The 18,506-nt window shown below is 34.9% G+C and overlaps 1 protein-coding gene across 1 annotated transcript in view; it reads left to right on the forward strand.

Annotated features, from left to right (window-relative positions):
• Positions 1-4,147: 4,147 nt before the first annotated feature.
• Positions 4,148-18,506, forward strand: part of LOC149579654 (rhodanese-like domain protein) — a 132,962-nt gene continuing 118,603 nt past the window's right edge. The window contains exon 1 of the mRNA XM_089786385.1: positions 4,148-4,538. Coding sequence (XP_089642511.1) covers positions 4,368-4,538 — 171 coding nt within the window. The 5' untranslated portion in view covers positions 4,148-4,367. The remainder of the gene's footprint in view (positions 4,539-18,506) is intronic.

An 18,506-nucleotide genomic window follows, 5' to 3' on the forward strand; every position in this document is an offset into this window, starting at 1 on the left:
TCCAAGATTTGCCTTGGCTAAATAGTGTTCACATAAATTTGGACCTTGTTTCCTCCAAATAATTCCATGGTTCAATTGCCTACACACTAATTTGAACATCAGTAGCCCAATGAAAAAAAATCATATAAAATGCATGTATATAAGTGCATGAAAAATTTATTTTAAATAATTCACCTTAACATCATAATCAATTTTCATTTTCTAATCATTTCCATATAAAGCATTTAAAGCATTAAAATATTAGAATCTACATATTGACATTAGTATCTAATCAAATGATCAACTAACATTCCAAACCACATCGTAATCCATTTCCTATCATAATGATGAAATGTTGAATCTATACTGTTAAGTCATTCAACATGAAAATTAGTTCTGAACACATATTTTAGGTCAAAATAGTCAAAATGTAAACATCACAACTAATATCCTTTGTTTCACTTAAATATAGTTTGATTGCTAATAGTATCCCATTATCATTATGAGATAGTACATTATAAGGTGTATCAATTTTGTCAGGTAAACAAGATGTTTGCATAGTAATGTCTCATAGTTTCAAAATCTATCATAGAATAAATCCATTACATTTTATTGGGCCGTAAAATCTATCATTATCAATATCAACATATCCACCTAATACTACTTACATAATAATTGGATTATTGCATTACATCATACTGAGTTCTACCGTGTAGGCCGTTATTAAATTTTAATAACAATTTTCATTTGTGATTATTAGAAATGTTCACAAGAGTGCATGTTGATTTATCTTTCTAGAATTCAATTATCCTAATAGCCCACACTATATCATGAAACCATCAACATAGTTTCCAGGTCATGACATCTTGAGCCTTTATTCCATAGGTCTTAGCTTATCAACCCAATGTAATTCTAAATACGATACTTAACACAAAAAAGACTAAAACGTATATCAATCCTAATAAGATCTTAGGTTCAATATTAATAATTAGAATGCCAATCATGGCATACCAAAATTTTAGAACCTACTTATCATCATTTATCATAAGGCATACAATAACACTGTATAGTTCACATTCTATACGTGAGAGACAAAAACATGACATCTCATCTCCTTACTCTTCCTGTATCTAATCATATTCATAATATTAAGATTTATAATAGGATATTAGGGAAGGGGCCTTACCCATTGAGAATAAATCCCTGAGCCTCACTACCAAAAACTTAGAATGTAGAAACATCAAGCTTGGCATGAGATCGAGCCTCCTCAAAAGTCATATGTCGTAATACCTTATGAGGCATCTGATTCTGAATATAGTTGGCACAATTCACTACCTCATCCCAGAAAGAAGACTACATATCTTGAGATTGTATCATACAATTGGTCATATCCTATAAGGTTATGTTCTTTCTCTGGACAACACTAATATGTTGACCTGAGTGTATGCTATTGTAAATTAATGCAAATAACTATGCTTGGTGAAGAAATATCTAAAAGATTATTTACATACCCCCCATTATCTGTGTGTATCCTCCTAATGGAAAGTCCAGACTACTTCTGAATAGATGACTTAAAGATTCAGATGAATCAAAGACATTAAACTCATACTTAAGAGTACACCCATGTACAATTGGTGAGGTCATCAATGAATGTGAGTACTATCAAGTCCCTGAAAAAAGAAGGATTTAAAAAGGACACGAGTTCATTGCAAACTAACTCCAAGGGCGCCTTGGCACATGTAGCTCTACTTGTAGGAAAGAGATCTCAATGATGCTTGCCAATAACACATCCATGACAAACACCATCTATACAATAAATTTGTGGTGATCTAATCAAAACTGTCTGAGTACTCATCTGATGTAAATATTTGTAGTTGACATGCCCAAAATGCTCATGCTAAAATATGCTCATTAAGTCTGCATGTGCAACAAGAGAAACACTTGAACTGTATAAACTCTCAAAGCCATTGAACCAGTACAAGTGAGACTCAATATCAACACTCCCACTAGCAACAATTAAATCAGGATTATGAAGGTCTCAAATAAACACATCATGTGGGGATAACTAAACTATTTTAATAGAGCCATAATGGAAAATTTGGTAAGCTAAAAGGAGACTCATAGAAATATCAGGAACCAAAAGAACATCCTAAAGAGAATCAACATCCAAAGAAATAAAAATAGAACTCGTAAGTAAAAATAGTGCAAGTGAGGTGACCGATTTTTTTTTGAAAGCACTGGAGTTAGTGATCCAAGAGGCATTAGTAAAAAGAGCTTGTGTAGAAAGAGAATGTCCATTTATTGTGGAAAGTGATAGCTTCAGAGAAGTAATGTGTTGTTGTTGCATGGCCTTGTGTAAAACCTCAAACATTTCCAACACCTAGAAATTGGATGTCCTTTCTTTCCACAAAACCTATATTTATCACCTATATACTTATTAGTCCTGGAGGAAGACTCACTAGACTTATAAGATTTTCCTTTTAGAATGGGTTTTCTCGAATATGATTTTGAAGGTGGCTTGGAGGAACTTTCACTCCTAACTAAGTTTATTACCATGTAGAAGTTGTCAATCCAATTTCATGCTTGCACCACTACAACAACCTTTGATACCATGTAGAAGTTGTCAATCCAACTTCATGAAGCTAAGATCACCTGCATGCAAAGATAACATGTCACTGAGAATAATGAAATAACAAAACAAGGGTTTGAGCTTTGAAAATATTGAAGATTATATGATTAGATCAAAAAATTAAATAAAAGATACAATGATCAATACATACACAGGAGATGAAGAGTCTAAAATAAGAAACTCTAAAAAATGAAGACATTCAATAATTAATATAATTATTAAAATTATTAAATATCAATTATCCACAAGGTAAAGTCTTAAGAGAGAATAAAGGTAACTTAATGATCAAGTTAATATGACTTAATAATTAAGTTATTGCTTTATTCTAACAATACATGCATCAACAATAATTCAGTGCTCAAAATTTTCGTAAAAGAAATGCAAACATAGCAAGGACATGCATTGACAAAATTTCAAGAAGAATTGAAGGATGTAAGATAATTCTTAATTGATGAGATGAGCTTCAAAGGACCAAAGCTACTGTTACAAATAGATAGCAAATTAAGGTAGACATTTCCTTATAGTCAAAACAAGTACTTTAGAGGCATTTGTGTAATCCTTGTTGGCGATCTCACACAATTTCCACTTGTTATAGATAAGCCTATCTACACATCACACTTGATTGCTATAATATTATGAGAACAATTCATGATAGTGGTCACAAGATAATGTATTGACTAAAAGGTGAAAGTGCAAGTCATGTGCAATTTTGTCACATATTATAGAACATACGAGAAGCAAAGCTAGAACAAGATAACTGACAACTCTTGATGACACAAACATATTAACAAATAACACCAGAGAAAAAGGAAGAATTTGACAACTCAATGGACCTATTTGCTATTAATCATACAATCAAACTCCATAATAGATGGATGTTAGAATTGTTGAATTACCTAGTTGCAATAAGCATTGTGATAAGTACAAGGAGCACGATAGAGAACATAGCGAGAAAAGAACAACTTGAAAAACATGTCCTACTTTCTATAGGCCAACACATAATGCTAACGTGACATTTTGATGTATATTGCGTAGGTTATAATGATACAAAAATCCCAAAGTCTGACATTATAGAAAGTAAGAATCAACATTGGTAGGACAATGAGGGAGAGCTTAACATTTACAATCATGTCAAGAATCAAGTCACTAAGCAACCTTCAGATTTAATTGTTGTTTTCCTTTGAGAGACACTAAAAAATGCAAAACAGTTTAACCCATATAGAATTCTATGAAAAAGAAGAAGAAGCCCACTTATGAAAACTTTCCGTACAAATGTTTTAGATATGGAAAATCAAAGCAATTGTCTCCTTCATATACTTTTTAATACACATTTACACAATAGAAAAAAGATAAATAAATAAATACATAACTAAATGCTAACTTGCTTTAGTATTTCATATTAATAAAATGAAATGTCAATTGTATATATCTCTATAAACATAACTATTGCACCTTCTTTAACTAAATCATAATAATCAAATGGAATGACAATTGCGTATATCTCTATAAACATTACTATTGCACCTCTTTGACGCAAATGCTAATGTGTAGTGTGAAAACAACTTGACAGTGGTTGAAAAACAAAGACCTAGTGAAAATGTTTCTTCAATTATTTCCGTTTTAAACCAAAGGTTTAGGCTTCTCAATTTTAAAATTTGTCTATTCAATAGTCATACAAAACAAACAAAAACGAACCCAAACTACTTTTCATCCAAATGAATTGACAAAAATCCCTTAAATCTCTGAAAAACAAGCAACAATGGAGGTGCAAGTTAACCAGACAGATGAGGAAGAAGAGGGGGTTTTATTGTACTATCAGTACGTGGATATACCAGATACAGAGTCTCTCCTCCACTGGTTTCGTGACAACTGTAGTGCTTTGGGCCTTGTTGGTAGAGTTCGCATCGCCCCAGACGGCGTCAATGTTACTGTAAGTGGAGTCTTCCAGAGCTTCTTTAAAAGAACTTTATCAAAGCTCCAATGTCTTACAACTACTGCGTTGTAGCCCTAATTATGCCTAGCTCTAAACACGGCCTAGTTAGGTTAAATGATAATAAGTCTAGCAATGACGGGACTACGAAATGCGCTGCAGCTGATTAATACCACGCATTGGAGCTACTACTTGATTTTAGATATGCTTAAAGTTGTTGATGGATTGGCAAGGCCTGGCTTACTCCCAAGCTTTTCCTAAATGCATGGATATCGGCACAACATTACTTGCTGTCAAAATTATCTCAATTTTTAACCAATTTGAATTTTAGTGTCGTGGTTAACATTCGAGTTCTTTTCGTTGATAACGATTTTATGTTTTGTTAGTATGTAATTGAATACGTGCTAATTACTTAACCAATTGCATAGTTGCTAGTTATTAGTTTGAGTGGCTACCAGTGGTTGCATTCGAATTGACAACTGGTAGTAAATACACTTCTCGTAGTTAGGGAAGGCGGCCGATTTTATCCACGTTCCTGTCTGGTCCATATTTTCATTGTACAAGCACTGCCCTGGAATAAGCAATAACTGTTCTTCATCTCAAATTACCTAGTATGTTATTAATATTGCAATTGGCAGTGTAAGAGTTTAGCAGTGAACACTGACCTAAAGCCAACAGTCTTTAGCCTGAACGAATGCAATGAAGGGTGCCTATTATAACTGAATTCACAATATCAGTTTGTATCAACACAATAGTCAACAATCAACAAAATACTTATCAAAGCATTAATCATGACCCGGTTTACTATAACCAGCCTAGTCTGCAGCATTAGCAGGAGAAAAAGGATTTAAGACACATTCTGCTCTCTTCATTACAACATAGTAGGATGGTAATAAATCTGTCCCCCACTCTGTAAATCTCAGTTTTAAAAGACACGCTTGAGGGCAGACCTAGCAGGCTGATGCATTCATACATGGCGTATACATGACAAATTTTAAAAGCCATGAAATAATATAAAGGTTTGATAATGATTTAAATCTTATACCTTCATTAAATAAATTTTCATCTATCACATAGACATAGATTTTAGTTGAAGGAAACAATGCTTTTAAATATATAAATATCATGATATTGCTATCAGGATTTAAGTGTGTAGTTTTTGAGTCAAACTCATTGACTCATGTTTCATAAGTAGTGATTTACACGAATCCATCTCTCATGACAATAAATGGAATACTTAGCACTTATTGGATCTAGGTGATGCTCACAGAAGTGAAGCACCAGGACTTCCCGGGAGGTCACCCATCCCAGTACTACTCCGGTTCGAGTGCACTTAACTACAGAGTTTTCTCCATGGTTAAATCCAGTTTGCTTGCAACCCCATTTGCAAAACCTTCACCAAGTGTTGTGCCTTATGAACCATTCATCGGAAAGCCCCTTAAGCTTATCAATTAAGTAAGAGATATTTTTTCACAGCAAGTCAAATTATGATATTGCTATCAGGATTTAACTGTTTAGTTTTTGACTCAAACTCCTTGACTCATGTTTCATGAGTAGTGATTTACACGAATCCATCTCTGATGACAATAAATGGAACACTTAGCACTCGTCGGATCTAGGTGATGCTCATAGAGGTGAAGCACCGAGTCAATGAGTTTGACTCAAAAACTACACAGTAAATCCTCATAGCAATATCATAATTTGACTTGCTGTGGAAAAATTCTCATACTTATCTATATAAATCTTGTCAAGATTTCTAGGTGTACAAATCATAGATACAAGACTCTGCAAGTCCTGAGCCAAGCCAGGCCTTCAGAGTCTTTTTGCCTTTGGACACAGATTCGTTGGGGTAAGGCCAAGTCTGGGCTGACTCGTGAAGTCCAGAAGCCTGGACTCTGCAATGGCACTCAGGTGGTCAAAAGCAAAATTTAAAAAAAAAAAAAAAGTTTTCTTCATTATCAATTTTAAGTGTCTGAGATGGACAAAATGTCTAAAACAAAAGGAAAAAAATGGAACAGTAAATTGCTCTTCTTTTGCAGGTTTGAGAGGCAAGAAGAAGAGCTTCTTAGCAATTGAGCAATTTTCTTAGGAATTAATACATTTGCTCATTGATTCCTATGTTATTTTTTTCTCAAAAGCAAATTGGTAGTATTACCATAACACAGACCAATTTAGAACCTATATTTGGACATTTTATTAAATACATGTCTTCCAAATTGGCTTTCCTTATTGCAATATGGAGATTTGAAATTGAGTCACATTATTTGCAAATATACCGGGTGATGAGGATGCCACTAAGGTTAAGCCTCAGACACAGAGAGAAGATGGCTGCAGAATCTTCCGTGACCTATCTTAGACATACATGTAGCAAGGTTACAGGGTCAACTGGTCACTGATATAGGCTACTTTGAGCCTTAGTCTTCTACACTTCAGATTTTATTTTGATACATGTTTTGAACTTTTGATTGCATGGAGAATATTGTAGACATTTGATAGTGACACTATTTATATTTTTAATGTGTTATTTAGTTAACTTATTTCCTTCAGAATTCACATTTATAGAATGTACTTATGTGATCATTGTAAACTTGTGTATGTGTGCAAAGGAGCTTCTATTTATCTCAATTATTGTGTCTTTGATGTTAATTGATTAAATGATGCATGAAGAAAGTTTTAAAACCTTAAATCTTTGAATTTCTTGGGTTTTTGCTGAGTTTTAGCAATGTTTGGACGCTGAGTTTGAGTCCAAGTAAAAAATCAGCTTTTCGAGTCTGAGTAAAAAATCAGCTCTACTCATTGCCAATTTTATTTGGTGTCATGCGTTTGCTTCATTAACAAATCTACAAATGCTGCCACAGTCATATGAGCATTTCATAGGATATGGATTGATTTGACAAAACATAAAGTATAAATATAATTCAATTACTTTAAGTTTTTTAACTGTGAAGAAGTTGAACGAATTAAACATTGTTAATTTTCCATCCAGCATGGCCCATAATGGTTTTTAATATATGCTTTTAAAACTATACTGTGGGTTTGGGGGCAGAAGCCTTAGTAAGGTCAAGGGGTTTTGGAGCAGCAGCCTTAATAAAGTCAAGGGGTTTGAGGGCAGCATTGTTGGTGCATTCCTTGTTGCAATGTAGGGTAGGGTCAAGGGATAAATACCCTGCTACCAAGCCCAAATTATAGCCTTTGACACCACACACCCCCCCATGGGACATGGCAGTTTTCATAATTTTATTGCTTTTAAACAACATTCAAGACTTCCAAATCCTTCAAAAAAACATTTGACTTGTTATATTTGAGTGTTTTAATTGTTTATTCTTTTCTTTTTCTAGTGAATTGGCAGTCTTCTTGGTGGGACTTGCCATGTACTATTAGTTTGTCAAAATCGGCAAGTCTAACTAGACCTGCTAGGTACTTGAGGGATGAGTCCACAAGCAATTGTTTATTTAGATTTCCTCAGGACTCATCGAGTCTAGGTGAGTCTGATAAATTGTAATGTCCCCATTTTCACAATATTGTTCAATGAGCTTTTCAATAGTTTTGAAGTTTTCTTGTAAGCTTCCAGGTGGGTTGAAGAGAACTCCAAATTTCTTCAAGTGTATTGTTGAATTTTAGGAGGATCCTTGCAAATGTACTAAGCACTGCCTTTGTATTTGTTATGTGTTTTCCAAATGGCAGCGACCTCTTATTCAAATTGAGAATAAGCCATGAAGAGACATGTCTATTCGTTAATTAGATAATTAATATAATAAAAATTTAATCATTATTATACATATACATACATACATACATACATACATATATTATTATATTAATTTCTCTCATACAATAACCTTATATCTCATATATAATCATATGTAGCCATAGTTTTATCTGATTGAAGCTAGCAAACATCAACACTCCCTCTTACCTAGGGAGGATAAACATACGACAGAGATTACACCACTAGCAATCTTTAGGAATGACACATTAAGGAAATCTTTGTCAGAAGATTTCCACTATTTTGATGTCACATTTGAGATTGGCCTTCTGAATATTAACATATGATATTCACCGAATACTCTAAGTAATAGTCTCCAGAATATCAACACTTGATATTCACCATGTATTCAATAAGGTAATGGTGTGCAGAATATAAACATAGGATATTCCTATTTTGATATCACATTTGAGTATTGGTCTATAGAAGATTAACATATGATATTTACTCTTTGAGTAATGACCTCCTGAATTAGATGCAAGATATTCACCAAGTACTATGAGTAATGGCCTCTAGAACATCAAGTCGTATGATATCACCATGTACTCTGTGAAATGGCCTCCAAACATTCACTATGTACTCAAAAAATGTTTGTAAGGTATGTGCATGCACATTCTCATAATGCTTTGCATATAAACATCCTCCATGCAAAGTATAATCTATCATGATCTGCAAAGATATCAAAAGATATTCATTGTAATAGAAAATTTTGTTATTGTAAGATTGTCACCTTTCAATAACTTCTGTAGATACAAGTAACATCATTTGGAAGTCATCACTTCCTCATGATGTATATAGGGGGTAGGCCCATTAAAATCACATAGTCACGAGGTATATTCATGAATCATAGTCCTCTTGACTGCTACAATTTAATGATCACTGGAGAATCCATCTCAACATGGTTTACTCACTCTGAGTCAATGTGTTTGAGATCACCAAACGCTGACTGAATCATATCCTCTATCTGCTCCCTCTCTTTCAAGGTTGCTAGAAATGTCAGCCTCCCTCTAAATCTCAATCTCCCTCATTTTCCTTAGCTCACAAGAACTATGTATTTGGTTTACATCCCTTGCCATCGGTCAAATCCATCCTGTTACTCCTGACCCCCTTAATATTATGGTTTGAACTATATTTAATAACCCCTTGGGCCTACCAAGCTATGTGACCTCTAAGATGGCTTGCAAGAAAAAGATGTAAAAAATAAGTCCTCTATCCAAGTACTCTTTATGTGCCTGCTTAACTTGCAACTCTTTCCACGTTTGTGATCTTTATTCTCTGACTAACTTCTAATTCAAACTTGTTCACTATTTTACTTATCGATCTTAACTATGGTCTCAACAGCTCCAACCCAACATTCTACCATGTCGCCATCTGCAATGTCCTCCATCTTCGTTGACAGTCATGAACATTCCTACAACAACCCATGGTCTATTTCAATCTTTGAACCACGACTTCCACTTAATTGCCGAACTTTTTACTAATATCAGGTTCTCTAATCTTGCGCACTAGCTATCGGCATTCATAGTTTGATCGCCTCGGCAAATTTTTGGCTTGTCCAAAATTTTTGAGTTTTGAAAATTTCACGCCTTGGACACCTTCAGGCCAGTGGGAGAGACTTAGCTTATTTTCACCTGGCTTTGCTTGATTTTCCAGAGCCACCAATTTCATCCTTAGGCCGGACAAAATTTTAAGGAGCAATATTTGGCAAGATAAAATTGTAAATTTGTACTTAGACGTTTTCTTTTGAAAATCTGGAGATAAATGTGTAAATTTGAATAATCTTTCAAAAGGAAAATTTTGTTAGACTTAAGTTTTGGAAAATCTCAAATTTTTCTTTGGTGAAAATTTTAATTTTGTTGAAATGAGGCTAAATTGCAAAAATCGATTTTTGGCTCTAAAAGAAAATTTTATTTTATTCAAAATTTTTTTTGGCATAGCAAAATCGATTTGGGTAAAAATTGCAAAAAATTGGCTTTAATAGATTAAAATTGTCTTAAAAACTTTTTGCCTTTAATGAAATTGGTAATTTAATATTGAAAAATGGCTCTTGGTTAGCCAAAATCCAATTTTAATGACGTATTTATTACTAAATCCTCATTAAATGGAAATATTTAACATCTCCAAGGCACCATTTAATTTCCTTTTGCAATTTAGAACTAATTGGCAATTTTAAAAGGCAATTTTCAATTTAGCAAAATTAATATTTAGCAATTATTTAATTGTGGGTCATAGTTTTTGCATTAATTATTGTTTTTCTTGCTCCTAGGGTCCAAGTCGGCTAGCTTGGGGGGAGTAAGAAAGTTGGGTATAAGAGGAGGCCTCTCTCCCATTTCTTCCTCACTTCTCACTTCTCCTTCTCAAGGTGTTGCCGATTTTGCAAGAGTAGATCTGCACTCTTCTTGCTTAGCGAATTTTGTGGAGGGCGAAATTTTTGGGAGCCAAAATTTGTGGAAGATAAAATTCTGTATTCTGATTTTTGCAAGAGGCTGCAATTTTTGCCCTAGGTAATTTTATTTGGAGGTGAATTGCATGATAAATTTCTGATTTGCAAGGGATTTGAAGTTTTTAAGGTCAAGTCCTAATTCTGAAAAATTGTTGTAAGATTATTGGTTAAGGTGAATATTCATCATCTAGAGTTGCAAGGGGTCCTTAAGCTGACATCCTTCTTTCGTTCTAGTCTTAGGATTGCTTCCCTTGGTTCTACTTGCCTTCTGGTCCACCACTCTACCATCTCGTAATAGGGCGATGAGCATGGAGGATGTTAGTGCAAGTAAGAATCTCAAGCGGACAAGACTAAGAAAGACAAAGAGGATATGATGCCCAAAATGCCCTTCTTCTCGAAAATGAAGAGAATAACCGACACCAATATCGGTACAATGGACATGATATGGATGAAGGAAAAATTGAAGGAAGGACAATCCCCCTTGGCAAAGAGGATGTCAAAGAGACAGATTTTGGATTGAAGTTTGATGAGTTAGGAAAGGTTGCTATCAAGAAAAAGCATTTGGGTACCCTTTTCTCTCTCAATGCTTTTATTGGATTTGTGAAGGAATATGAGAAGGATCACGAAAAGATACTACAAGCAGCAAGCAGCGTGGCGAAGTCAGTGGAACTCAGGTCGAAGCACACACCTTGTCCTCTTATGGAAGAAGTTAATGAAAGGCTAGCTAAGTTCATTGCCTTAGCTAAGAAAATGAAAGAAAAGGGAAGATTTATATTAGAAGATCATTTGATGTAAGCCCAAGTGGCAATTTCCCTTTCTTCTAGAATAGGACAAGTGTCTATTTTTGATTGGCCACCATTTTGGTGCCTTCTCATTGGTTGCTACTTTTTGCACTTTTTTCATTGGTCAATTGATGAGGTGGCAGCTTCTCATTGGCCGATGGGGTGGCAACCCTAATTAGGGTTTTTGGGATCCAATCTGGATTGTTGATCTTGTTTTGATCTCCACCGTCCATTTTATTTTTGGCCCCTATAAAAGGCCATTTGCTCTCATTTGTAAAGTGGTTGGAGAAATTGTTGCGAAAATAATACGAAAATTGCTCTCTTTTTCATTGTTATGATTTGCACGTTGATTAAGAACATTAGGTATTATTGCATGTTTTCTACTTCCACTTAGTTAGATTTCCTTTCAAGTTGTTGAAGTAAATTGCATTTGAAGTAGTTTTAAAGTAGATGAATAGTTGTATGGTTGCATTGGTAAATGTTTGATAGGGATCAATACTAGACCACTAGCATTCTAGCGGCTGGTTGGGAAGCCTTGTGTGGTAAACTAGTTTATTATTCCTTTGAATCATTGCACCTGTGGAAGTGAGGCCGTTGGTCAGCTCTCATTAGGTTCGATTCCCGTCCATTTGCTAACCTTCCATTCATAGGAGTAGGAGTAGAATAGTGAGTAGCTGGGTAGTCGAAGTTTAGGGAAAGAAGTTAGAGGAGTAGGTCTAGTACTAGAACACATCCATTCACCTTCAACCACCATCGCTTTCCCATCAACATCACCATTGGCAGACACATCCTCCATCATCGCCACCATCAACATTATCTGCCTTGGCACATTTCACAAATCGAGCCACCATTGCCTTCATCCCACCAAAGTCCAAGTCATCCTCAACAATTTGTGTAAGGCCGCCTACGTGATTACCAGTGAATCACATCGATAAAATTGAGCGAGCATCCAACGGTGTAAGGAACATTGGAGTTATACTCATGTCTCATGAGCATTAACTTTTCAAGAGAGGAGCTGCATGTTTGATATCCCATATTGAATATTCAAATCGTAATATGTTATTTAAGTGATACAAAACTCGCATCAACACACCTTCCTATAATAGTAACTCTAATTCCCCAAGCTTCGCACCCGACCGATCTTCATCTCTGGCGAATTTAAACACTCGATCCTCTAACATTGCTGGCCACTCAACTCTTTGCAACCGCTGCCTCTTGTTATTGCTTGATGCCCCACTTTGCTATCCCATACTTGGCATAGCGTCTTGCAGATTCATTGACTCATCATGTATATCAAGCCTCATTATCTTAGCAAATTCAGGCATTGATAGATATAAAACTCCCTTGTGACTTGTAATGACAACCGCTCGAACCAAAAGAGGAGAACATGTGATGCACACAGTTATTTCTGCAATTATAGAATTGAGTTGCTCAAATTTACATAACAATTGATTATCCCTCAACTTCATACATTGATTACAATTAATCTTAGAATTAGAACATAGTTTCAAATGCAAAAATATAAGCTTTTATCATTCTCCCTAATATCCTCATACATGATCAGGGGAATATAAAAGAAATCGCAGAAACTTACTAATTTCAGCTGTAAACTTTGCTATGGTAACAGACATGAATTGGACACGAGAATCCATCCATTAATTTACTGTTCCATGAACATAAACTGAATATTGCAACAGGACCATTAATCTACATTGGTTGTGATTGCAGTCACATACCTGACTGTCCAATTCTCAACCACAGTACTATCATACCTGATTAATGACTTTCGGGCTCCTACATTCCATTCCTCCCTAATCAAATGTTTTTGAAGACTCCACTTGGGTGTGTGCAAAGTCAGATTGAAATTTCATGTATAGAAATATTATCTCCCATGTTAATGTTGGCACTCAATCGTAGCAGTCAATAACACTTCGTAGGTAATGGAAAATAATCGGCTTGTAGGATCTTCCTTTAAGCAACAAGGCTTTCTTCAAAGGAAACTTGGCTCTGATACCATGCTGAAGTTTTAGGAGGATCGTTGCAGATGTACTAAGCACTGCCTTTGTATTTGGTATGTGTTTTCCAAATGACAGTGGCCTCTTATTTAAATTGAGAATAAGCCATGAAGAGACATGCACATGTCCCATGAATGGGACATGTCTATTCGTTAATAAGATAATTAATATAATAAAATTTTAATTATTGTTATATATAATATTATATTAATTTCTCTCATATAATAACCTTATATCCCATATATAATTATATATAGCCATAGTTTTATCCGACTGAAGCTACCAAACATCAACACTCCCATGTTGAATTTTAGGAGGATCGTTGCAGATGTACTAAACATTGCCTTATTTAAATTGAGAATAAGCCATGAAAAGACATGTCCATGGGACATGTATTTTTGTTAATTAGATAATTAATATAATAAAAATTTAATCATTGTTATACACACACACACACACACACACACACACATAGTATTATATATATTATTATATTAATTTCTCTCATACAATAACCTTATATCTTACATGTAATTATATCTCATATATAATTATATATAGCCATAGTTTTATCCGACTGAGGCTCCCAAACATCAACACTCCCTCTTAGCTAGGGAGGATAAGCATATGAAAAAGATTACACCATTGGCAATCTATAGGAATGACACATTAAGAAAATCTTTGATCAGAAGATTTTCACTATTTTGATATCACATTTGATATCATGAGTATTGGCCTTCAGAATATTAACATATGACATTCACTGAATACTCTAAGTAATAATCTCCAAAATATCAACACTTGATATTTACCATGTATTCAATAAGGTAATGGTCTGCAAAATATCAACATATGATATTCACCATTTTGATATCACATTTGAGTAGTGGTCTACAGAAGATCAACATATGATATTCACCCAATACTCTTTGAGTAATGGCCTCCAGAATGAGGTGCAAGATTACCAATTACTGTGAGTAATGGCCTCCAGAATATCAACTCGTATGATATTCACCACGTACTCTGTGTAATGGCCTCTAAAACATCAATTTGCATAACATTCACCATGTCCTCAAAAAATGTTTATAAGGTATGTGCACACACATCTTCATAATGCTTACCATATAAACATCTACAATGCAAAGTGTAATCTATCATTACAAGTCACAAGGGAGTTTTATATCTATCAATGCCTGAATTCGCGAAGATGATGGGGCTTAGTATACATGATGAGTCTATTGATCTGCAGGACGCTATGCCAAGTATGGGATAGCGAAGTGGGGCATTGAGCAATAACAAGAGGCGGTGTTTGCAAAGAGTTGAGTGGCCGGCAATGTTGAGGATCGGGTGTTTGAATTCGCAGGAGATGAAGATTGGTCGGGTGCGAAGCTTGGGGAATTAGAGTTACTATTATAGGAAGGTGGAAGACACTATGAATGCCTATAGCTAGTGTGAAAGATTAGAGAGCCCGATATTGGCAATAAGTTAGGCAATTAAGTGGAAGCCACAGAGGTTCCTGAATAAACAATGATGATTCCTGAATAAACAATGACAATTCCTGAATAAAACCACTCCAGCCACCTAGAAATTGTCTTTTGATACAGCAATCAGTTGCATCTAATGAGGGCTTTCATCCTCACAAGATCCAAGGAAGAATGTGTGGGTTGACTTCTGACAATATTTTGTTATATTTACCCTTCTGCATATGGAATAAGAGCCAAAATCCTCCTTTTATAGCTTTTTGAAGAAGAGAGCAAATATATATATATTTTAAATAATTTACTTCCCCCTCGAACATCATAACAACTCAAGGAACTTTAGGTGCAAATACCCTACACAATTCCCTAGGCATCCACTTTTGCGAGGGACATTAAATTAATTTTATATCATTACAAGTTTCAATAGTTTCAAAGTTTTCTTGTAAGCTTCTAGGTGTGTTGAAGAAAACTCCAAATTTCTTCAAGTGTATTGCCTTGTTTTTTTGATTTTTTGATTTTCATTGCTGGACCTAACCTCAGTTGGCAATATGAATCAGTATGATGATTCAGAAGTGTTTTTGGCCGCTTTGTGTGTTCTCCAAACTTCTTGGACAATGTCTATTTTTAGTAAGTTCCTGAGTGGATACCTGTCATCATCCCTCAACTTTAATTACTAAATGACATGATCAAAATTTTGCTTTCCATTGCCTTAAAGGTGTTTTCTGCAACTGAGATGGAGCAATCGAATTATACACTCAAGTCACTAAATTTCAAATTATTCACAAAAGTATTAAGTTCTATAAATTAATTTAATGTCCCTCGCAAAAGTGGATGCCTAGGGAATTTTGTAGGGTATTTGCACCTAAAGTTGTCAGAAATGATGTTCGAGGGGAAAATAAATTATTTAAAAAATATAAAATTGCTCTCTTCTTTCAAAAAGCTGTAAAAGTAGGATTTTGGCTCTCATTCCATATGCAGAAGGGTACATATAACAAAATATTGTCGGAATTGAACCCACACATTCTTCCTTGGATCTTGTGAGGATGAACGCCCTCATTAGATGCAACTGATTGCTGTATCAAAAGACAATTTCTAGGTGGTTGGAGAGGTTTTATTTAGCAATCATCATTGTTTATTCTGAGATTTGCTGATTTTGGGTTACAGAAAGGTGAGATTTTCAAAGTATTTTCATTGCAGATTTTTGGTTTTGTATTTGGTGATTATTTCTGATATTTTTGGTGTGTTTAAATGTGTTTCTAGATAGGGTTATCTGGCTGCTCAGTTTTGTGGGTATTGATGATCCTCTTGTTGGTTGTACCATCTATATGTTTCATTGGAGAGTGAATCAAAGGATAAGAAACATTTGAAATCATGAGCAAAGTTATCTCCCTAGCTGGATGACTCCATTGAATGGGATTTTGAGGCTTTTAACAGTTTTTTTTGATTGGTTCACAGGTTGTTTGTTATTTTTATGAAGGGTATACATATTTGCAGGTATTTTGGATGCATGGCGCTAGAAGTCTAGGGTAAGGTGCTACACTCTTGAGTGATTTCTGATGCTGGATGAAGGTGCCTAGGGTATATACTCCATTTTCAGGTCCTTAGGTGATGAACAAACTGAGATATAATAAGTTTGAATTTACTATTTTCTGGTTGCCCCTATTCCAGTGCCATATTCATATTGGATATGACTGAAATACATAGCAGGCCTGAAACTTTCCATTTTTTCATCATTTTGGGGTTGAATAAAAGCGCTGAGTTTGATTTTAGTGTTCGGTGACCTTTTGGAGGTGTTATTGGCGAGGTTAGAGGGCATCATTGAAGGTTTCTTCTTATGGTTTGAACTTGCTGCCTCTCAAATAATCATTTTAGAGTTAGACCTGTTTGCCACCTTTTTGGGGAGTTTGGAGTGTGTCTGGGATGTAGTGTTTGGTGTTAATTCATCACAGGCACTTCAGAATCTATTGCATTCAAGTTTCAAGGCTTGCAGGTCAATATATGTTGCTGCCTGCTTGCCGATAAGAGGGAGACATTTGTCAACATTCAGACCTGCAACAGTCATCTCCAACTCTGTTTTGGATGTATTTGGTGTGGGGTTTCCTACTTGTGTCCATTTCTTGTTTTGGTGTCTCGTCATGAGTGATTACTCACTCAAAACTTTGTAGCAGCAGTATTAAGAACAATGAAAAAGTATATCATAATTTATGACAGTAAACTACCATCATTTAAATGTTCATGTTGTGATTTCCACTGGCAAAAAAGTAAATCTTTTTAGGTGTTGCTATTACAAAAACCATTAAGATCTCTCATATAAGGTTTTATTCCATTTTTGGATTATTGGAAGCACTTGTGGTAACCGAAGATGGCAATTTGCATGGGCCCTTTTAGGTTGTTTTTTAGGTCCATGGTTTTATCTTTATGCTTGTATTGTAATATTGCCTTGCGATTTCCCTTATTTGATCTAGGTTGTAAAACTAAATGTCAATACTTCTGCCTAGGTCAAGGCTAGGAAAAGTGAAAAACATTGTACAATGAGTGGGTTGCTTTTGCTAGATTTTTCCCAAATGAGATTCTTAGAATAAACTGGCTTTTTTATTGCGAGTGTGCCATTATCTGATACTTATCTCATTTAATATGTTGTCGATCTTGCTTCTATATTATGGGTTTATTTGTATTTTTCTCTTATATTATTTTTACAGCGGTGAAATGATCGAGGGATGCAAAATGGAACTTCCCTCTTGTCTACCTTAATATTGGACCATGCTTTTTAGTCATGTTAAGAGCTTTGGTTGTTTAATGGCCTTTGTTATTGGGCCTAACTATGGACTCTTTAACTAGATTTGTCTATTAACCAAATAGAAATAAAAAAATGTGTTCTTTTAAAAACTCAAGGCAAAAGCACCTGCATTTGGGGACTTGGGGACATTGTCCCCATGTTTTTGGGATGTCCTTGTTCGGGAAGGCTTAGGTTTAGGGGAATGCATCCTTTTTATTAAAATTCGCAAAAAGAAAAGGGTCTAAACTTTTTTTTTAAGTGCCTAGGTGCGGGTACCTTGTGGATTCACCTTAGGTACATTAGGTGTGCTCAAGATATACCCTAGATATATTGTGGATACATGGGCATGGCCCATAATGTCATTGGTGTGCTTGGGTATCCCCTAGGTGCACTTGGTATCCATAATAGGGCAAACCTAGTGTGCATGTGGCAAAAACCTTGCAACTAAGATTTTGTTTTATTGAAAAAGGTGATCATTAAATGAATAAAAATGAACCCTTTTAATGAAAAATACTTTTAAAGTTTTTGTGAGTTCACATGAGCATTATAAAGGGGAATTTTGTATGGGAAACTGGGTATCTTTGGTAATTTTTTGTTTCACATTGTTAATGTGTCTAGCTACATCTTTGTTTGCACTGCTCTAGGTGTTGGAGTTATTACGTCAATAACTTAGTAAATAAGATAGTTTAGATAATAAATAAATAAATG

This window comes from Cupressus sempervirens, chromosome 1 (assembly GCF_028749045.1).
Source record: "Cupressus sempervirens isolate cs-2001-9-10 chromosome 1, ASM2874904v1, whole genome shotgun sequence".
NCBI classification, from domain to species: Eukaryota; Viridiplantae; Streptophyta; class Pinopsida; order Cupressales; family Cupressaceae; genus Cupressus; species Cupressus sempervirens.